This window comes from Sinohyriopsis cumingii, chromosome 14, assembly GCF_028554795.1.
Source record: "Sinohyriopsis cumingii isolate HCF-2022 chromosome 14, ASM2855479v2, whole genome shotgun sequence".
Taxonomy (NCBI): domain Eukaryota; kingdom Metazoa; phylum Mollusca; class Bivalvia; order Unionida; family Unionidae; genus Sinohyriopsis; species Sinohyriopsis cumingii.
The window spans coordinates 4421246-4445776 of NC_142974.1; the positions used below are offsets into that span (position 1 = coordinate 4421246).

At 34.7% G+C, this 24531-nt stretch overlaps 1 protein-coding gene across 5 annotated transcripts in view; it reads right to left on the bottom strand.

Annotated features, from left to right (window-relative positions):
• Positions 1 to 24531, bottom strand: part of LOC149783122 (uncharacterized) — a 113499-nt gene that overhangs the window by 54281 nt on the left and 34687 nt on the right. For 4 of the 5 annotated variants that reach the window (XR_016413553.1, XM_089931343.1, XM_089931341.1 and 1 more), the window contains exons 4-8: positions 23771 to 23856; positions 21519 to 21610; positions 11023 to 11134; positions 9412 to 9518; positions 4804 to 4930 (exon numbers count right to left, since the gene is read on the bottom strand). Coding sequence is in view for 4 of the 5 variants with exons in the window: in XM_089931343.1 (XP_089787469.1) it covers positions 4804 to 4930; positions 9412 to 9518; positions 11023 to 11134; positions 21519 to 21610; positions 23771 to 23856 (524 nt within the window). In the remaining variant the exon portion in view is untranslated. Of the gene's footprint in view, positions 1 to 4803; positions 4931 to 9411; positions 9519 to 11022; positions 11135 to 21518; positions 21611 to 23770; positions 23857 to 24531 lie in introns of those variants that run through there. The other variant, XM_089931344.1, reaches the window with a different exon arrangement.

Genomic DNA, 24531 nt, shown 5'->3' on the forward strand with positions numbered 1-24531 from the left:
GATATTAAAGGGTATGAGTTATTTAAAGTGTGAAATTGTACCGCTACAAATGAAGTAATACTTATATTATGATACTGATATCAAAGACTTGATACATAAGTGTCTCACAGTGCTATGATACAAAATCTCTGGAAGGAAAATCTTTCCAAACAGATGTAAACAGGACATACAACCACCAGATAAATTATAAAACTTCAGAAAAAAATTTTAAACTTCTTAAGAAAGGTCATAAAACAAAAGATAAAAGTAGAACATGTAAACCCTTTAAAATTGATTACAATTTTTAAAATCAATTTCATTCCCTTACAAAGTCTAACATTTTCTTTGGTTCTTCATTCTGAACAAGTGGAAGTCTATTTCAGTATTGGTCTATGAATGCAAGTCTAATTCAGTATTACTATATGAGTGGAAGTCTAATTCAGTATTACCGTATGAGTGAAGTCTAATTCAGTGTTAATGTACGAGTGGAAGTGTAATTCAGTATTACTGTATGAGTGGAAGTCTAATTCAGTATTACTATATGAGTGAAGTCTAATTCAGTATTACTATATGAGTGGAAGTCTAATTCAGTATTACCATATGAGTGAAGTCTAATTCAGTGTTAATGTATGAGTGGAAGTGTAATTCAGTATTACTGTATGAGTGGAAGTGTAATTCAGTATTACTGTATGAGTGGAAGTCTAATTCAGTATTACTGTATGAGTGGAAGTCTAATTCAGTATTACTGTATGAGTGGAAGTCTAATTCAATATTACTATATGAGTGGAAGTCTAATTCATTATTACTGTATGAGTGGAAGTCTAATTCATTATTACTGTATGAGTGAAAGTCTAATTCATTATTACTGTATGAGTGGAAGTGTAATTCAGTACCACTGTATGAGTGAAAGTCTAATTCAGTATTACTGTATGAGTGGAAGTCTAATTCATTATTACTGTATGAGTGGACGTCTAATTCAGTATTACTATATGAGTGGAAGTCTAATTCAGTATTACTGTATGAGTGGAAGTCTAATTCAGTACCACTATATGAGTGAAAGTCTAATTCAGTATTACTGTATGAGTGGACATCTAATTCAGTATTACTATATGAGTGGAAGTGTAATTCAGTATTACTGTATGAGTGGAAGTGTAATTCAGTACCACTGTATGAGTGAAAGTCTAATTCAGTATTACTGTATGAGTGGAAGTCTAATTCAGTATTACTATATGAGTGGAAGTCTAATTCAGTATTACTGTATGAGTGGAAGTCTAATTCAGTATTACTGTATGAGTGGAAGTCTAATTCATTATTACTGTATGAGTGGAAGTCTAATTCATTATTACTGTATGAGTGAAAGTCTAATTCATTATTACTGTATGAGTGGAAGTGTAATTCAGTACCACTGTATGAGTGAAAGTCTAATTCAGTATTACTGTAGGAGTGGAAGTGTAATTCAGTACCACTGTATGAGTGGAAGTCTAATTCAGTATTACTGTATGAGTGGAAGTCTAATTCAGTATTACTATATGAGTGGAAGTGTAATTCAGTACCACTGTATGAGTGAAAGTCTAATTCAGTATGACTGTATGAGTGGAAGTCTAATTCAGTATTACTGTATGAGTGGAAGTCTAATTCAGTATTACTATATGAGTGGAAGTCTAATTCAGTATTACTGTATGAGTGGAAGTCTAATTCAGTATTACTATATGAGTGGAAGTCTAATTCAGTATTACTGTATGAGTGGAAGTGTAATTCAGTATTACTGTATGAGTGAAGTCTAATTCAGTATTACTGTATGAGTGGAAGTCTAATTCAGTATTACTATATGAGTGGAAGTCTAATTCAGTATTACTATATGAGTGGAAGTCTAATTCAGTATTACTATATGAGTGGAAGTGTAATTCAGTACCACTGTATGAGTGAAAGTCTAATTCAGTATGACTGTATGAGTGGAAGTCTAATTCAGTATTACTGTATGAGTGGAAGTCTAATTCAGTATTACTATATGAGTGGAAGTCTAATTCAGTATTACTGTATGAGTGGAAGTCTAATTCAGTATTACTATATGAGTGGAAGTCTAATTCAGTATTACTATATGAGTGGAAGTGTAATTCAGTATTACTGTATGAGTGAAGTCTAATTCAGTATTACTGTATGAGTGGAAGTCTAATTCAGTATTACTATATGAGTGGAAGTCTAATTCAGTATTACTATATGAGTGGAAGTCTAATTCAGTATTACTATATGAGTGGAAGTGTAATTCAGTATTACTATATGAGTGGAAGTGTAATTCAGTATTACTGTATGAGTGGAAGTGTAATTCAGTATTACTGTATGAGTGGATGTCTAATTCAGTATTACTATATGAGTGGAAGTCTAATTCAGTATTACTATATGAGTGGAAGTCTCATTCAGTATTACTGTATGAGTGGAAGTCTAATTCATTATTACTGTATGAGTGGAAGTCTAATTCAGTATTACTGTATGAGTGGATGTCTAATTCAGTACCACTGTATGAGTGAAAATCTAATTAAGTATCACTGTACGATTTCAAATTTAATTTAGTATCACTCTATCATGTTGCTGCAAGTACTAAACCAATCGTGTTGCTGCAAGTACTCAACCAATCATGTTGCAAGTACTCTACCAATCATGTTGCAAGTACTCAACCAATCATGCGGCAGTGAGTACTCAACCAGTCATGTTGCAGCAGGTAGTCAAGTATCTAAGTATTAGTCAGGTACATCTTAAGGATCAAATTAAAAAATCTGGGAGTGTAGAATTCAACGAAAATGTGAGACACAGCTTACTTATGTGTTCCATCTCATTTAAGTTAACAATATATAACACTATTTTTAGAAACAAAGAGGGAGAATGCTATCACAAGACCTAATTTTAATCAAATGATTTCATCAGCCATTCTACACCTGGAAAAATAATATCAAGGCAAATGTTTAACTGAAATATTAAACTTTCACGCCTACGGTAGTCTGCTTACCACTCTACCCTTGAATACAACCAATATATTTTCCTATATTAAGGTAACCTACAGTCATACTCGTGCTGGATAGCCAAAATGATGCAATGTGCAGATTGGAATATTGCATTCTGATAGGTCCACCAAAACCAATGAACAATTAAAATCTTTCCGTTTCAATTATTTAAAGTGATGGGCAGTTTAGTGTACATATACTAAACATAAAAGTTAAATGTGCATTCATTATTAATGGGAAATGTATTAATACTTTTGCATTCAAATTTTCAGTGTGGGTGTGTGGGTGAGAAGGCATATTCTCCCACCTGGCTAAAGATAGTGCCATCAGCAAGCACAATCTCAAGTAACTGCTGCCGCGTTGAACCTACAACTTTGAGTTGTCGTGTCCTAAAGTTGGTTGCAGCTCTGGTTACTGTACATACTAACTTTTAAGTCAAGTCCAACTGTAAACAACATAAACTACAACATTCCCTCACATAATGTGCTGGCAGATCAAGGTCTACGTTCTCTGATTATTCTGCTCATTATTCCTAACAAACTGCATAGCCCATATTTATTAGCGCAGATCTCCATCTGTGCAGTTTGCAATTGGACTCAACTTATAAGCAAGTATATAATATACTAACCATAATATAAAGACGAATAAAAATGTAACTATCTGAAAAAGACAACAGGACTCTCTCCCATTTATAAAGACAATAAGACCCTTTCTCATACACTAGGACAATGAGACCTTTCCCCATCCACAAGGAAAAAAACACCCTTTCCCCATCCAGAAGGAAATCACGCCCTTTTCCATCTATAAAGATAAGAAGACTCAGTATATTTAAAGGCATTAAAACCCTTTCCCATCCACAAGGACATTAAAACCCTTTCCCATCCACAAGGACAATAAGACCCTTTCCCATCCACAAGGACAATAAGACCCTTTCCCTCTATAAAGCTAATAAAACCTTTTCTGATCCACAAAAACAAAACAATACCCTTTCCTATCTATAAAGTAAATAAGATTCTTTTCCAACCACAAGGACAATGAAACCCTTTTCCTTCAATAAAGATAACAAGTCCCTTTAAAAAGACATCAATATCCTTTCCCATCAACAAAGACAATAATACCCTTTTCCAGCTAAGAAGACAACAATACCCTTTCCCATCTACAATGACAGCAATTTCCTTTCCCATCTACAAAGACAACAATACAATTTCCCTCATTTATAAAGACACTACCCTTTCCCCATCTGCAAAGACAATAATACCCTTTCTCCATTTATAAAGACAATACTACCTTTCTGCATATATAATGACTATAATACCCTTTCCCGATCAATACAGACAATAATACCCATTCTCATCTATAAAGGCAAATAGACCCTCTTTTAATTCCAAGAATTTAAAACCAATTAGCATGTAGTTATTAGCAAAACCACAAATACCAACATCCACAGAAATAGATGAATTCACAACTCCTGATTTTAAGAAAACAAAGGTATGTTTGCTGTTGGAGAACATAATTGTGGATTTTCTTGGTAGTGTGTCTTCTTTCAAGGTTTCGAGGGTATGGGAAATGGTGAGATCTATGCAATCTCGAAACCTTTAAGATTTTTGTAGTCACATGAACCTTAGTGCTAGCATCAAGAATCCAAAACAAGATGTCAAAGGGAGATAATTAGCACCAAACACTCAGAACTTAGCTAGGCTTGAATAAACTGGCTCCAGCAATAAGACTATTTTACACTAAACTTAAAATCTAGTTTATTCAAAGTGTAAATCAAAATTGATGTAATTCTCTATTTATTCTGTGTGAAAGATAAACATGAACACATTACCGATTAGTTTTGCAGCATCAAGTGCAGACTCGACATTGTAAGGGGCCATGAAGCCACTTGTTCTGGAAAAAAATGCTGGGAAGTTCTTGTCTGGACCAAATGTAACTACACAAACTCCCTCAGTTTCCTGAAATATATTTTGACATCAGCTGAAATGTCTGATATCACTCACATGGCATATCTTGGTCTGAAAGGCAAATGTAGTAATAAGGAAGGCGCGTGGAAAATTTCTGGCTGTTTGGTAGAAATTTGTGGCATCTGACAGGTTGTTAAATTGCTTCTACTTTACGTTACTTCACATGGACTAGTAAATGCGTCAGCCTATTTTGTACGAAAACTTTTCATTGTCGGAATCAACCTATCATTCTGGTTTGATATAGCATGGCAATTCTATCAAAGTTTTTTTTTTAAAAACACAACAGCAACAATACTTGATGGGAGGAAAGTATTATTTGGACATGTAACACCTGGTTTCTATGGAAGCCATGTTATTTTGATCAGCTCCACTCTGAACACAACTTCAACTGAACATGTCCTAAAAAAGTTTCAAAGTAAATTGGATTAAAATTGGATAAGCTGTTTTGAGAAAGGAGTTGAAAAAAGGTATTTCATGTTTACTATGGAAGTATCAAGCTTGGAGGGAAGCAATGTTAGGTATTATCTGACAGAACACGTTCTAAGAAATATTCTTGTCAAGATTGATCAAAACTGGCCCTGGTGTTATGATGAAGGTGAAATTGGGTTTCCACCTGGTTGCTAAGCATGTGACACCATTTCTAGAAGAGTCACCTTGAACACACTTTTAATAAGGCACAACCTGCCAAGTTTAATAAAAACTGATTCTGACAGCTGTTGTACTGAGTAGATGCTTTAAACAGTCTTTCCATACATTTTGTTGTGAAAGTCACACCATTGCTAGAGGAACCAGGGTTTTGGACTGGAAACAAGTTTTCATAAAGCATGTCCTAAGAAACACTCAAATAAACTTTAATCACAATTAGCTCAGCCATTCTAGATAAGATGAAACTTGGTTTCCATATGGAAGCCACTCCATTGATATGGGAGTCATCCTAGACACAATGTTGATAATGCATGTCCTACAAAACATTCCAGGTGCCCCGAGTGGTCTAAAGCACTCTCCATTATGGATCTCTGCCATCTCACCTCTGTCTGTGTGGGTTTGAGTCTTGGATTCAACCAATGTGGATATGTGAGAAAGCTTGCCAGTAGCTTCTAGTGGGTCGGTGGTTCTTTCCGGGGTTTTCCTGGGTTCTTCCTCCACCATTAATACTGACAGCCATGTATAGCCTATCATGTGCTGAAAAATGGCATTAAACCCTATAACAACAACAAAGCATTCCTACCAGAGTTTGATATGAACTCAGCTGTTCTGCAGAAGAAGTCAAAACTACACTTCCAACATGTTGCCATGGAAGCCACACCATTGTTATGGGAGTCACCTCAAAAAGATCTTTAATAAGGAATATGCTAAGAACATTCCTATCAAGTCTTATCCAACTGTTCCTCTGGAGAAGCAGCCTGAAAAAAAATTGTGGTTGAGCATGTCATGAGGTATATTTTAACCAAGTTTGATCAAAACTAGCCCTGCAGTTTTTCAGAAGAAATGGACAATAGAACTGTTATGGGACAATGGATGACAGGCACAGGGTCATACCAACGACTCACTTGTCACAGCCAGGTAAGCTATAAAAAAAGTATAGTTATTTCAATGGCTCACAAATTGCAAATCTACACCCTTTCATTGTCTGTTGCATAATCTGAAACTATCATTTTAGACCCTCTACTATCCTCAATCCCAGGATAGTAACACAAAAGACAGCCTGCTGTTATACCTCTTATGTTCACTTATTTGCCACATGGACAACTAACGTCACTTAATTAGTGAAATTTCATGAGTGGTTTGGGACAGCATTATATCATGAAACATTAAACTTGGTCTCTGGCATGTAAAATGTTTTGAATAATTTATCATTAGTGCTCAAACCTTGTTCCAACTAGAAATGAAATGGCTTGGTATTTAAATAAATTACGTAATAAAATCTATGAAAAAGACAAACTGGCATATTTTTTCAGTGTCAATTATTACACAGCTCTACAATAATTTTTAAACAGGAAACTCTTTTTTATGGCCCCTTATTGTGTACATTACAAATGCTCCCTGCATCACTTACAATAATTTTCTTTTTTTTTGATAGTCAAAAAAGAATAATGATAATTTTATTTTATCAATGAAATGGCTTGGTATTTAAATAAATTACATAATCAAATCTATGAAAAAGACAAACTGGCATATTTTTTCAGTGTCAATTATTAAACAGCTTTACAGTAATTTTTAAACAGGAAACTTGTTTTTATGGCCACTTATTGTGTACATTACAAATGCTCCCTGCATCACTTACAACAATTTTCTTTCTTTTTTGATAATCAAAAAAGAAATACATTCAAACCTCCAACAATCTAAGCAATCAGCTGCCCAAAACATCCATTTCTTTTGAGATCTTCAAATCATAATATTGTTGAGAATACATTTCTTATGAATGAACCTGTTTTAACAATAGGTGGCATCTAAGTTTTTACAAATTTGGGCTATATGCTTGTCACAGAATTGTATAAATTCTGTTATTTATTAGATACATGTACTTGGGTTTCGTTTTTTGTGTACAACGATATCTGAGGGCGATTTATGTATATTGTGTTGTATTTTGAAATAGTGAGTTCGGTTCATCCTATGCCACACATGCGAAGTGCTTTCGATGGGAAGAACCAGATGCATTCAGTGATGATATCTGTGTATAAATACCTCACCACAGGTAAAACTCTTTACTTTACGGATAGTCTTGTCAGTCAGCGGTCTACTTTAAGGACTTGCACATCTTCAGCTGTAAAGGTAAGTTTATTAATTTCTTGTATATAAGATAGAACTATTGTACTACCGCATTTATTTTTGTATGTTTGCTATGTAGCTTTGGTTTACACAGTATAATGCACATATTTCTATTCTTGTTTGCAACTTAGCAAGGGATTTATATTAGTAATATGAAGTTACATTTTTAAGAAATGTTTAGTACAGTAGCATTCTTATCGAGCAGGGTTAGGTTTATTTCTGAACTTGTTGTTTTGTAATTATTGTGCCGGTAATGTAATCTGTATAACTTTCCATGTATAATGTCATTACGTTTTACCTTATATGCCCGTGCTATGTATAGTACATGGTACTGAATATATTTTCAGCTGTCCGGAGTGTGTAGAGCTGTCCAAAGTGTCTGGAGTGTCCAGAGTGACCTGAGAGTTCAAAGTTATCGGAGTAATTGAGGTCGACGTGGTTCAAGCTGTAAAGCCAACCACAAGAATTAACTGTTGCAGCCATGGAGCTGAAATAAAGTGTGCTGATGATGGAGTGTATCTCCTTACATGTAATCTGTTAGCCATGGGCTAATTTTGGAGTTCGTAAAACACATTGTATCTTTTGGGACTGTAAAGATGATTTGCATATCTGTCCCTTTTTGTTTGCGTAATTCCACTGTTGAATTCATTTTACTACATGAGTAAAATTCTACATTGTTTACTAGCTGAGTAAACTATATCCAATTGTTCATTGTGAAATCACTGTGAACCATTTACCCCATGTCTTTGTGTTTTGTAAAGTAATTTATTTGTATTTTTCATTAATAAGTCTGTGCATTCTTATTTTAATTAATCCAATAATCCTTTTTTCCTTGCTTACTGAAGATGACCACTTAAGACAGCCTTTTTTCTTTCCTTACTGAAGATGACCACTGAAGACAGCCTTTTGTCCTTGCTTACTGAAGATGACCACTTAAGACAGTCTTTTTTCCTTGCTTACTGAAGATGACCATTGAAGACAGCCTTTTTTCCTTGCTTACTGAAGATGACCACTGAAGACAGCCTTTTTTCCTTGCATACTGAAGATGACCGCTGAAGACAGGTTTGATTAAAATGAAGTCTTACAAATATAAACCTCATCTATTTTGGGGTCAAGTTAATAACATGCTATCACTCCTGTACACAGGGCACCCTAGTGTTCGGATAACAGTGACCTTGGGGTGGAGAACTTAGGAGAACCATATCTGCCTCATACAGGCAATGGCAAACCCATATATATTGTGAAATGATTTGTTTTTCATGGGTATCAATTTTGTGGTTCTTGTGGGTCGGTGGTTGTTTCCGGGTTTTTCCTGTGTTCTTCCTCCACCATTAATACCAGCCGTCATGTATAGCCTATCGTGTGATGAAAAATGGTGTTAAACCCCACAACAACAACAATTTTGTGGTTTAAAGAAACACAACATTCTGTTATCTGCAATTAAATTTACAAACTGGGGACGGTGCGTTATTATTTCCACAGAAATCTCACAGTTCTTTGGGTCTTTAAAATATATGGCTTGCAGAAACAATCAAACCCATGAAAACTGGCACCCCACAAAATACAGTGAATTTACATAGGCTGAAGCATGAGACTGAACTTGCGACTGTGAAGATGCAGAGTTACTGTGATACCACATAAATGTCAGACGCATCCCTAGAAATGTTTAATTATTTTATTATTCTGCAGTAATTCCTGATTACCAAGTACTCCAGAGTTTTTCCAATATCTAAGATGGACTTGACTCCAGATGACACCACGGCTACAGGAGTTCTCCCCAGCTCTGTCAGGTCTGTGCTGATATCCCAAGCTGAAAATAAGGAGGATGAAAGAGAAAGAAATGGCTTCATGAAATAGCTTGAAGCTTTTTAAAAATAAATACACACCATAAAATTTTAAAAGATTTAAACACAAGACATATTTGATTTCTAAACCATAGTCAGTTGTTCCTAGTTAATGAATCTTAAAACATAACTCTTAAACTTGTGTCAACTTCTTATAGAACTTGAAGTATGGGGTTTAACAGCACATCAGCACCTTCCAGGCTACAATGCCAAATTAAAGTTGAGTTCTAATAATTTAAAATTTGGACACTAACTTTCAGATGATGAACCACGCCAAATAAATCTAAACATTAAGTCTTACAAGATAGAAGTAAAAGGCAATTGCACAATAGTCCCTCAAAGGGATTGATGCTCTACAGTCCTACCCCCTCCCCCTTTCAGGAATTCAAATTAAGATCATTTCTTCCTTTAACTGCTTAGCGCTGAAACCATCTCTAATATTCCTGAATATTAAGATTTTCTAAGAAGCTTCTTTGGCAACCATACTGGATCCAAGATCAATAACAATTTCATTCAGGATGAACATGAAACATACAAAGTCTTTTTTGCTGTGCTAATATGACCCTTCATTCATGAAAATTAGTAATAAGATTTTCAATTTGTAGATTGTAGCAGCCATACTGGGGCACCATTTTCATACAGAACCAACTAGATATCACAAGTCTTTCAGTGAGCGCCCTTTTCTGAAGTAGTAGCGATAAGAAAATTTTCAAGATGGTCACCATTGTAGCCATACTGAATTTCAGATCGGCATAATTTTTATTCAGGTCCAACAAGATTTTCAAGATAGATGCAATGGTGAACATAATGGACACTGGATACACACCATTTTTATCTAGTACCAATTGGATTTCATAAGAAATCTTCAGGTGAAAATCCAATACTGAATGTCAGATGAGCACAATTTTTGCTTAAAACCAATTACACATTATAAGAAGTTTTTTGGTGAAAATCTCATACTGATATGCCTTTCCATCCAGGAGAAGTAGCAATTAGAAAATTATCATGAGAGCTGTTGTGTTTGATAGCTGTGAACAAGCCACTTTAAGACCAACTAGACATCATAAATCATCTTTTGGTAAAAACCCATGCTGATTTGACTTTCTTTTCTTGGCATTTGCTTACGTTACCATGGGCTCAAGGATGTCAAGATAAACAGGCAGTGCATGTGGCCATAATTTTTCAGAAGGATTGGTTATAACAAGATTTTCAAGATGACAATTGTGGTAACCATACTCCAAGTGGCACCATTTTCGTTTAGGACAAACTAGTCCTTGAGAAGAATGTGTGTAAATTTTCAAGGCAATTCTCCAAGTAGTTGAGGACTTGCAACAACAGACTTGTGCTACTGGATGTCTGTATGGTGATATACATGATATTCAAAAAGAACCAATTTCATTTAGTACCAGCATGACATAATAAGTCTTTTAGTGAAAGCCCCATGTCAGCGTGGTTTTATAATCTACTTACTATTCTTAACTCCACGATGCACACCTCCTATTCCTCCTGTCACAAAGACTGGGATCCCAACTTTGTGGGCAACGAGCATGGTTCCCGAGACAGTAGTCCCTCCTGTAAGACCCTGTTGAAATTGTACATTATAAGCTCAGTAGTCTAAGTGACACACCTTTTCATTTCTTAGTAACACAAACAGTTATCTATGTTGCTGTATTATTTAAAGATAGCTATATGAAAACCCTGGGGCCTAAGGGACATAACTCAAGTGCTATGATTTTCAGCTCTACATATCAGTTACCAACTGGGACAGATATCTATGGTATTGTGTTATTTAAAGATGGTCACAGGACAACCCTGGGCCAAACTATTAAAGATGGCCATAGGAAAATTGTCATTAAAATTTTTGGGGTGGGTGGGTTTTAATGTCAGGACTTTAGAAATGCATATAAAAAAATGGTCATTTTTTTAAACTTAGTTTTCATGAAACTATGCCGTATATATTTTCACTGCCCTTATCAAAGCATTTATAACCAACAGAGCCTCAATCACATGTGCAATTCACAATGTCAACAACAGAATCTAACAATGATAAAAGTTAAAATATCTCTTCCAATTTAAGGCAAAAATAAAACTGAGGATCTTACAAAAGAAATTTATAAAACAAGGTTAATAACGTCCATCTTTTGTGAGCCTCTTATTCTATTAAAATTATAAAAACTGCATGATGAAAAACAATTTTACTTGACTAAACTGCAGAAATGTGTAGTGAAATGTCTTTAAAATAGATTTGGATGCCTCAGTCTTTATGCTGTATGTGCAGTGAAATGTCTTTAAAATAGATTTGGATGACTCAGTCTTTATGCTGTATGTGTAGTGAAATGTCTTTGAAATAGATTTGCCCTCAGTCTTTATGCTGTATGTGTAGTGAAATGTCTTTAAAATAGATTTGGATGCCTCGGTCTTTATGCTGTATGTGCAGTGAAATGTCTTTAAAATAGATTTGGATGCCTCGGTCTTTATGCTGTATGTGCAGTGAAATGTCTTTAAAATAGATTTGGATGCCTCAGTCTTTATGCTTTCCATCTGTATGACATTCTGGCATCTGTGACATCAAGAATTGTTATTTTTCTGTTAACTATATAAAGGTCATAGTATGAAAAATCTAGATGTAAATAACAATGGTCAATTATAAAATAGAGCAATACACTTTATATCTGCACTGTCAATATCTGAGCATTATTTACAATGGAATTATTAGTACACAATTTGTTTTGGTACGTATTAGATTTGTCCTTGGCAAACTATAATTTTGTGACAGATTTGAGTTCTGGCACTAAATGTTTCTTCAGCCAGTAAGGTGAAAAGTTTAGTACCTGGACTGGAACAAATTGTGTTCTTGTTCTCATTTTATGAGGTATTTTGTGAACAATGCAAAACAAAATATGTAATACCCAATTTTGGGTCACATCAAGAAGTATTTGGTCTTTTACAATACATCCAAAAGCTAGGTGACCATACCAAATTCAAACCTACTTCAATTGTATGGCTCTATATTAGTGACATGAGTGATAGTGATCAAGTACTATAATTGTATGGCTCTATACAAGTGACATGAGTGATAGGGATCAAGTACTATAATTGTATGGCTCTATACAAGTGACATGAGTGATAGCGATCAAGTACTAAAATTGTATGGCTCTTTACAAGTGACATGAGTGATAGGGATCAAGTACTATAATTGTATGGCTCTATACAAGTGACATGAGTGATAGGGATCAAGTACTATAATTGTATGGCTCTATATTAGTGACATGAGTGATAGGGATCAAGTACTATAATTGTATGGCTCTTTACAAGTGACACGAGTGATGGCGATCAAGTACTATAATTGTATGGCTCTTTACAAGTGACGAGTGATAGCAATCAAGTACTATAATTGTATGGCTCTTTACAAGTGACATGAGTGATAGTGATCAAGTACTATAATTGTATGGTTCTTTACAAGTGACATGAGTGATAGTGATCAAGTACTATAATTTTATGGCTCTATACAAGTGACATGAGTGATAGGGATCAAGTACTATAATTGTATGGCTCTATACAAGTGACATGAGTGATAGCGATCAAGTACTAAAATTGTATGGCTCTTTACAAGTGACATGAGTGATAGGGATCAAGTACTAAAATTGTATGGCTCAATACAAGTGACATGAGTGATAGGGATCAAGTACTATAACTGTATGGCTCTATACAAGTGACATGAGTGATAGTGATCAAGTACTATAATTGTATGGCTCTATACAAGTGACGTGAGTGATAGCGATCAAGTACTAAAATTGTATGGCTCTTTACAAGTAACATGAGTGATAGGATCAAGTACTATAATTTTATGGCTCTATACAAGTGACATGAGTGATAGGGATCAAGTACTATAATTGTATGGCTCTATACAAGTGACATGAGTGATAGTGATCAAGTACTATAATTGTATGGCTCTTTACAAGTGACATGAGTGATAGTGATCAAGTACTATAATTGTATGGCTCTATACAAGTGACATGAGTGATAGGGATCAAGTACTATAACTGTATGGCTCTTTACAAGTGACATGAGTGATAGGGATCAAGTACTATAATTGTATGGCTCTATACAAGTGACATGTGTGATAGTGATCAAGTACTATAATTGTATGGTTCTATACAAGTGACATGAGTGATAGGGATCAAGTACTATAATTGTATGGCTCTATACAAGTGACATGAGTGATAGGGATCAAGTACTATAATTGTATGGCTCTATAATAGTGATATGAGTGATAGGGATCAAGAACTATAATTTCAAACATGTATGGAACATGTTGATAATGAGTCATATTCAAAATCTAAGGGTCTCAGGTTCTATGCACACACAGGAAGGCCTGGGGTGACCGCTCAGTGTGTCCTTGGGAAAGGACCTTAGTTACAATGATATAGCCAAATATGTTTAAACTTTCCTTTAAACCAAATTTTAAAACAAGTGTTAAAAATTTCTCTCAAAAGCATCATTAACATTACATGCAAATTATATGCAAATGAACAGTACTTACAGCAAACCAATACAACAGCAACTTTGGACTAAATGCATAAATTAAAATTGCTTTGTGTAATATAAATGAATGAAACAATTTTTTTATGCACATTCAGTCAATTTCTTTGTGTAAAATATTCAACTTATCTAGACCGCTGCCCTTCCAAATATTTTAGCCATATAGGAGATAATAAGTCATTTACTATGAAACATTCATCTAAAAAAACTCAGATTTAAACAAATGCTTATAATTTGAGTCTAACTGAAAGCAACACAGACCCTGATATGCTGTTGCACAATGCACCAGCAGATCAGAGTTCACGTTGTTTGTTCTACTGATTACCATATATACTCACATATAAGCCAATAATTTACAAAAACATAAAGGCCCAGAAAGGGGGGGGGGCAGCTTATCTGCGAGCTAAGGCCTAAACTTGAAAGTTTTTAAGATTTTTTTTATTGACTACCATAATGGCTGTAAATCTTGGGACAAGCAAAAAAAAATTTTCCCGTGTCCTAAGACATATATGCAGGTGAAAAAAATACACTGTCTGTGTCCCAACAATTACTGCTGTTATAAACAATTATGATTTGCATGTGCATATTTCTACAACATGAAATTAAGTAAAGGTATATAAAGACTTCACAATTCATGATCTGGTTTGAGTTTACCCGGAGACCAGACTGTACTAAAATGTGCAAATTGTGCCTAGTGTCACTTTAATCCTTGTTCATTCACAAACCTATTAGATGCAGAAATTGGTTTATTCATTTTTAAGACCGAATTGCATTCTTCCAGGTAACATTTCAGCTAGTCGGTAATAGCTGTTTCATTCACAATGATCCATGCACTCATGAGTTACTCTTTTTCACTAATGTAAGTGATGCTAGAAACTGATGTAATCTTTATGAAAAGGTACACACTTTCAATTATGCAAGGCACAATCAGCACAACTGTTCATGAAAGAACAGTAATAATAAAGGCTAAATTCTGAATATAGCTCAACTATGATTATCATTAATCTATTTCAGTTTTGTGTTTTGGATTAACAAAATCATAATTTTCCACACAATGTAACGCTGGATGTTTTGGCGTCTCCTTTTGTTTATAAGTGTGGATTTGTCTTTTGTTTTCCAAAAACATTACAGGCCAATTAATCCTTAAAACCTTGAAACTGGCTTGGGTTAAGATGGAATTTTGACCGGCAACTATACCAGTACTTTGTTGTGTAATTGCTTTTGACTCTGAAATATTAGCACAATTACCATAGTTTTGTAAAACGCTTACAACAAAGCAAACTACAACTTAGTTTTTACAGTATTAGCATAACTGTAGTGCAGTGGTACCGATGATTTGAATCCAAGGCATGTACTTCATTCAGCACATGTTCAAACCCACAATGCACATGCGATGACACCATTATGTAGATACGCTCACTAGCCTAATTGTGAGTGCTGAATCAATCCTATTGTTGTTCATTGTTGTTATACTGGGATAATATTTTAATGAGTTAGGTATTTATGATTTCAAGGCAAAATAAAAACATAATTACTGGTGCAATGATATAAAGAGACTAATGCAATAACGCATAAACAATCAATAATCGATTCTAAAGGGAGAGGTAGTGTTACATCAACCTGTAAATGCTAAATTCTTGTCATCGTCCAATGAAGTCATACTCGTAATGAATTATGCAAAGACAATAAGCAAACAGAAAATTAAATAAATTTCATGACATTTCAAACAAATTCATACCATTTCTACGTAATAATCATTTATGCCAACCATAAGAGTGATTGATTGTTTGTTTTTTAACGGCGCATCAGCACTTTTAGGCTATTTAGCGCCAAACAAAGTGTTACTTGTATAATCTTTTAAAACTTATAAAAGGTTCTATATCGACCAGCGATATAAAAGAACAAACGGTTGAAATTAAAAACGGTAAGATGGTAACGGTGCAAAACAAAGCTTCCCGATCAACGGGAGATGTAAAAAAGATGAATAGGTATTAAAATGGGACGGTATGTATATTGCATAAAACTGCACAAGGTGACAGCATAAAAGTCAGAGTTTAGAGTAAATATTTACGGCTTTCAAAAACTCGATAATACGAGTGATGTTTATATTATCAAAAAGTTCTTTCATGTCATGCACAACGTAATAACGATCGCGCGTAGGTTGTAGGTCAAAGCACTCTATCATAAAGTGCTTGACAGTGAATGGTTCATTGCAAGAAACGCACTCTGGTGGGTCTTCACCTTTTAGTATGTGGGTGTGGGTGACATAAGTATGACCAATTCGGATTCTTGCAATGACTACCTCCTCCCTACGAATGGTTCTGTAGGAAGGAGTCCATTCTCCTAGAGTTGGTTTGATTGCATGAAGTTTGTTATTTACATCATCATTCCATGATGCCTGCCACTTCTGACGTAAGAACTTTCTGATACAAGGTTTAAAATCAGTATATGGTATTTTAAAATCAGATGGTTCTTGAGAAAGGGCCATTTTAGCAGCGCGATCTGCTTTTTCGTTACCTTTAATACCAATGTGGCTAGGTAACCAACAGTATATTATATTGTGGGAGACACTCAGCTCGGTATTTTTTACGAGTATGTTTTTCAATAATGGGTTCTCCAGTTTTCTATTGTGTAGTGACTGGAGTACTGATAGCGAGTCGGAGAAGATGATACTGTTTAAAATACGGTTCTTTTCTATATGTTGCAGAGCAAGGTCTATTGCTCCGATTTCGGCTGTAAAAATTGATGCTCCATTTGGTAAGCGAACTTGCGTTGTGTGATTTCCACAAACAAAGGCTGCAGCAGCCTTTTCCTCATCCTTTGATCCATCAGTGTAAATTCTGGTGTAGTTTTTAAATTCGGTGAGGAGTTCATGGTAAGAGTTGTGGAAGATAGAAGGGTTTGTTTCGGACTTTTTTCCATCGTGTAGCGTAAAACGTACTTTTGGTTGTTTAATTAGCCAGGGTGGTGTTTCGGAGATGGATGTTTTCTGAATTTTTGAAAGATCTATATTTGCAGTGTCAAGGCTGGATGATATTCTAATGCCAAAGGAAGGTATGGCGTTTGGTTTATTTTCGTATAAAGTTTTGTATTTGGGTTGAAAAACAGCCGAAAAAGCAGGATTCAGAGGGTTTGATTTTAATTTGAGAGCATACTGTGTGGAAAGCATTTCTCTACGATGCGATAACGGTGGTTCATTCGCCTCAGTTAGAAGGCTTTCACAGGGGGATGTTTTAAATGCTCCCAGAGCCAGTCTTATTCCCTGATGATGAATTGGATCAAGCATTTTAAGATACGATTTTCTGGCAGAACCATACACAACGCAACCATAGTCTAGTTTGGAGCGAATAAACGTTCTGTATAAATTTAGGATGACTTTTCTATCAGCACCCCAGTCAGTGTGCGCTACTACTTTAAGTAGGTTAAGTGCTTTTAAGCATTTAGCTTTTAAGTTCTTTAGGTGTGGAATAAAGGTCAGTTTTCTGTCAAAGATTATACCTAAAAATTTGGTTTACTCAACAACTGGAATAGGTGTTCCATCCAGTGTGAGGTTCGGATCATCGTGATGTTTTCGTAACTGACAGAAATGCATGCATACCGTTTTTGATTTCGAGAATTTGAAACCGTTTGCATTGGCCCAATTTTGAATTTTGTTTATATTTTGCTGCAGTTGTCTTTCAATTGTATGCATGTGCTTTGACCGATAACATATTAGAAAATCATCAACGTATAACGAACAATCCACACCAGGAGTCAAACACTTGGTGATGCTATTAATTTTGATGTTAAAGAGCGTCACAGATAAAATACTGCCCTGGGGCACACCCATCTCTTGCTCGTGCAGATCTGAGAGGGTAGAGCCCACTCGTACTTTGAATTCTCTGTCGGAGAGAAAGTTGGATATGAAAGAGGGCAGACGGCCTTTTAGACCTAGATCGTTCAGGTCATTTAGTATCCCGTACTTCCATGTCGTGTCATAGGCCTTTTCTAAATCAAAGAAAACCGCTACTAAATGTTCTTTCTTAATAAATGCATCGCGAATGAATGTTTCTAGTCTAACCAGATGATCATTGGTGCTCCGGCCATATCGAAAGCCACTTTGGAAAGGAGATATTAAATTGTTAGTTTCCAAATACCAGACAAGCCGAGAATTGATCATTCGTTCCATTGTTTTGCACACACAGCTTGTGAGTGCAATTGGTCGATAGCTGTTGGGGTCTTCGCTATCTTTACCGGGTTTGGGGACTGGTATTACAGTCGCTTCTTTCCAGATTTTTGGTACATTACCAGTAATCCATAAATCATTGAAGAGTTTCAAAAGAGATGTTAATGATGATTCTGGAAGGTGTTTCAGAAACTGGTAATGTATCTCGTCAGGCCCAGCGGATGTATCATGGGCCTTATCTAAAGCCTCCCTAAGCTCCGATAGTGAGAACAATTGATTATAACTTTCCGAGTTGTTGGATGTGAATTTTAAACGTGACTTTTCTTTTTGAGTTTTAAGTTTTTGGAAGGCTTCTGAATAATTAGATGATGAGGAATTTTTCGAGAAACTGTCAGCAAGAATATTTGCAATGTCACGTTTTGAACTAAAGTTGTTATTGTTCAGTGTCAGATGTCGGAGAGGGTTTTGCTTTCTCTTTCCGTTTATTTTGCGTATAGTGTCCCAAACTTTTTTAACAGAGGAACGAGAGTTTAAAGAAGCAACATACTTCTTCCATGATGCTCTTTTACTTTCTTTGATTATGCGGCGAGCTTTGGCCCGGGTAATGCGATATATATTTAAGTTTTTGGGCGTCGGTTGATTATTAAATTTCCTTAATGCTTCTCGGCGTAGTTTAATGGCTTCCTTACATTCCTTAGTGACCCAAGGTTTTTGGGTTCTTTTACAATATGGCGAGGACTTGGGAACGGATTCTTCTGCAATCTCTATTAAAATAGATGTAAAATGCTGAATGGTGTCGTCAACAGTGAAAACTGTATCCTCATTCAGCCTAGTTTTACAGAGTGTTTCAAACTTGGCCCAGTCGGCCTTCTTTAAATTCCAATGTGGAATTACTTCATCGCCTGTAGAGTTAAGATTTACAAGAAAGATTGGGAAGTGATCGCTGCTGTGAAGGTCATCAGCGACCTTCCATTCATAGTCCAAAAGCAGAGAAGGAGAACAAATTGTCAAATCGATGCTTGTGTATGTACCCGTGCCTGGGTGTAAATATGTAGGTGTTTTGGTATTATATAGACACAGATCGTGTCTAGAAATAAAGTCTTCAACTTTGTGACCTCTGTCACTTATATGATTTGATCCCCATAAAATGTTATGGGCATTAAAATCCCCGAGTAAAACAAAGGGTGCGGGAAGCTGTTGAACAAGATTGTCCAGTTCGTTTGGTACTAGGTTAGTGTTTGGTGGTAAATAAATAGAGCAAAATGTAATCACTCGATGTAGAGTGACGCTTACAGCAATGGCTTGTAAATTGGTGTTTAAATGAATGAAGCTATGAGGAGCACTGTTGTTTACAATAACAGAAACTCCTCCTGATGCCCTATCAACATTTGGAGAGCAGGTGTTAAACAGGGAGTAGTTTTTAAATGTGATATTGTCTGTATCTTTCAAGAATGTTTCTTGAAGGCATAGTACCACAGGATCATGTTCGTTTAAAAGCAGGAGAATATCATTGTAATTTGCTTTAAGTCCTTGACAATTCCATTGTATGATAGTGTTTTTCATTATAAATTTAAATTAAAGATTGTGGAGCTAGGTTAGACCTTTCGCAGACGGAATTTGTTTTGTTATTTCTCTGGAGGAAGTACGGGGGTGAATTTTTTGTTTGTAGGTCTGGAGTTCCCTTGTGCGCCAACCATAAGAGAGATATACGGGTAATTTTTGTTAATGTAAGTTTGCCTAAATAAATTATTTACAACTTAAAGCGTACACCTTGTGATATCGTCTCGGACTTTTGGGTTGGCTTATACATGGGTCATCACTTTTTAGTGTTTATACCTATTCAATTTAGGAGGTCTGCTTATAAGCAAATGCGTTTATATGTGAGTATATACTGTTAACAGTCCATGCTCTTAATAAGTGACAGAAAAGAGTGAACAAGCTTTGCAAAATTTAACAAATAATTTATTTCTCTAGAATACAAAGTGAAAAATGAGATAAAAGAACAAAAATAATCCAAGAATTAAAAAACACAAGTCCTATAATGTAAAATTTTAAGTGAATCTCAGTTTGGATCCCGATGAAACTCAAGATGGAAGGCAATGATGTCAGTAATAGTCAGCGTTGTACTGATGTGACTACAGTCTCTTGTTGAATCACATATTATTCCAGTTTTAAATTCCGTATAAATTCCAGTGAGTGTCTTTGTCCAAAAATTATATCATAGCACTTTTGCATTTCCAGAGAAAATAATCACGTGCATTCAATAATTTGAAGAGCATAAAATTCAGCCCAAACTGGTCACAACATAATACAACCTAACGTGTCAGATGTTAAAGCACAACTGATAGAACTTTTATCAGAACATCAGTTATACACGTAATTAAAATGCAAAACAGATTCCCAGATGAGGGTCAAAAGTTCATCCTTCAAGAAAAAATAGAAATTTGTTTTCCAATTGACACGTGCTTAATGTTAATGACACGTAGTCCAGGTATGACCTTGACTCAACTTTAATGATTCATTCTCTGTGAAAGAAAGATTTTTTTTTCAAATTTGTTTACCAAAACTGTCACGGATTTTGGAACAAGGTCAGCAACCAGATACAATGTTGTTTACATAGAAAATAAAAAAATTAAAAACAGTCTGTCAAGTAAAACAGAACTGAACTCTATTCTGGACAATATCAAATCCAGTAAACAATATTACATTAATATAGTATGCAATGAATGAAAAAATAAAATAAAACTAACAGACAAATAATTAAATATACACAACAATATGGTACTTCTAAAAATTGCAAAGACCCAAATCTAATACTGCTTTACGCTTTTAAGCAAGTATATATTGCATGTACTGATTTAGATTCATATTTATTAATAATATATGCATTTATACACAAGTAAATTCTGATTTACCAACCATTGGACAATGTGGAGGTTCTTTTTAAATGGGTTCAACCATTTTTACACTGCAGCTGTTCAATCAACACAGCTTTCATGTATTTACAAAACATTTAGATACCATATATACTTGCTTCCAAATTGATTCAAAACACAAAACGCACAGAGACAGATCTGCCCTTGCATAACACACCTGCAGATCTTAGTCTTTGCAGCTAGGAGTAACCTGTAGAACGAGCAACAAGAACCCTGATCCGCTGGTGCATTATATGACAGCAGATCAGGGTTAATGTTGCTTTCAGTTGGATTAAACTTATACACGAGTACATACAATAACTCATGGATTTATTAATTTTCACCTGGGCAAGGATAATAGGGAAATCTCTTCTGGATATTTTGATAGATGAAGTTGCCGGGTCAGCAAGAATCTCCAACTCTGTTCTTGATAATCCTGCAAAAGAGACAGTGTTGAATGAAATGCAGAAATAGTCTCATTTCTCTATTCTAACTTTTGCTTATCAATATTACCAATTTATAAGATCAGAAAGAAAGAAATGTAACAAAATATTCTAATATAATTCAACTTCTGGTGCAATATTAAAAGTGATAATTTTGTATTTGTAAAATATTTGTAATTTTCTCTTTAAAATTATGAATATTGTATAAAAAATGTATTCTGGCATAACTGATTAATTTTCTTTCAAATTCTGTTGTCTCATATATATGTACACTGTAACTTGACAATATGTAAAGCAGTGATTTCTCCAGCAGGGGAATTTCTCTTCTGGCATAAGTATGTGTGTTTGGGTGGGGTGGGGTGAACTTCAATTTGTATGGGGAGGGGTCAGTTTTTATAAAGAATAAAGATAAAACTTACAGTTGTTTATCTTCAAGATCAGCAGAGTAGTGATGTCATCTAATAATGTGATAACACTGTATGCATTAGAGCTGCATTTAATAACATGTTCATTACCAAAATAGGCATTTCTGCCATTTAATAACATGTTCATTACCAATGAATACCAAAATAGCCCTTTCTGTAATTTAATAACGTTCATTACCATGAATACCAAAATAGGCATTTCTGCCATGTAACAAAATATTCATTACCAATGAATACCAAAATAGCGACTTCTGCCATTTAATAACATGTTCATTACTAATGAATACTAAAATAGCCATTTAATAACATGTTCATTATCAATGAATACCAAAATAGCCATTTCTGCCATTTAATAACATGTTCATTACCAATGAAAACCAAAATAGCCATTTCTGCCATTTAATAACATGTTCATTACCAATGAATACCAAAAAAGGCATTTCTGCCATTTAATAACATGTTCATTACCAATGAATACCAAAATAGCCATTTAATAACATGTTCATTATCAATGAATACCAAAATAGGCATTTCTGCCATTTAATAACATGTTCATTACCAATGAAAACCAAAATAGCCATTTCTGCCATTTAATAACATGTTCATTACCAATGAATACCAAAAAAGGCATTTCTGCCATTTAATAACATGTTCATTACCAATGAATACCAAAAAAGGCATTTCTGACATTTAATAACATGTTCATTACCAATGAATACTAAAATAGCCATTTAATAACATGTTCATTATCAATGAATACCAAAATAGGCATTTCTGCCATTTAATAACATGTTCATTACCAATGAATACCAAAAAAGGCATTTCTGCCATTTATTAACATGTTCTTTACCAATGAATACCAAAACAGACATTTCTGCCATTTAATAACATGTTCATTACCAATGAATACCAAAATAGCCATTTCTGCCATTTAATAACATGTTCATTACCAATGAATACCAAAAAAGGCATTTCTGCCATTTAATAACATGTTCATTACCAATGAATACCAAAATAGCCATTTAATAACATGTTCATTATCAATGAATACCAAAATAGCCATTTCTGCCATTTAATAACATGTTCATTACCAATGAAAACCAAAATAACCATTTCTGCCATTTAATAACATGTTCATTACCAATGAATACCAAAAAAGGCATTTCTGCCATTTAATAACATGTTCATTACCAATGAATACCAAAAAAGGCATTTCTGACATTTAATAACATGTTCATTACCAATGAATACTAAAATAGCCATTTAATAACATGTTCATTATCAATGAATACCAAAATAGGCATTTCTGCCATTTAATAACATGTTCATTACCAATGAATACCAAAATAGCCATTTCTGCCATTTATTAACGTGTTCTTTACCAATGAATACCAAAACAGACATTTCTGCCATAGTACTATTTTGCCTAGCTTAGTAAAACACTTGTACAACAAGATCAATGAAAGCATCTTATTACTCAATTCAAAAAGTTACTTAAGTGCCTGATTATGGTGGCTGATCTAAAAATCAAGCATTTACATGACTGGACTGATCTTTGTTAGTATTACTGATGTTTTATAAAGCCCAAGGCAAACATCGTACAATGTTTATGCACTCCGTGGAGAGGGGATATTAAATTTCATTGCATGTTCTCGATAAAACCTTTTTATACTCATAAAAAATTCAAAACTTACAGGATCCAGTGTAGTGATTAAAAATCCAACATACCTACATGAATTTTCCCCTTTAGTGTTGCAACTGTTGCTGGCACTACTCCATTCTGTCTAATCACTTCCTCAACATCAAGAGCTGTGCTGCAAGGAAAAGAACTTCTTTAAAAACCACAACTGTTTATTGAACATGAATGTCCTACGCTTTGAAAGTATCTGTCATAATTCTCAGCCAAAATGCCTTACCAGCAAAACTTAGACCAATGAACCTTGATTATAGACCACAGAGCTATTAATAGGAAAGGGTTGTAAACACCAAGATATATTCAAAAAATTCTATGACAGACAACATCTGAACAGAACTGAAACTGAATATTTGACCAATGGTGATAAAGCATGAAATACAAGTCAAACTAGCCTATTTTTGGTGCAAGGGCATTCATACAAATATTATTCCACAAGTAAAGGTGCATGAGAAAATGACATGAACAGAAAAATTAACTGGAGCTATTAACAATTTGTATATCACAAAGGCCCTCAAAATATAATTAGTTTTGATAGGTTTTATAAAGATGCTATATACTGGAAATCGGAAGTTATGATAATATTCACTCTAAATGATGTTATGGTATGCTCATAATCAAATGAAAATCAAGGTACCGATATAAAAGTGTATGCTAAATTTGGTTTAAGTCCAACATTCCCAAGAATAGCTACACTGCAGATATCAATGCTTGAATGACAGTAAATCAGGGACAGTAACTCTGTAAATAATACTGTAGAGTGTTCAAACTCAATAACATTCAGGATCCCAACAAT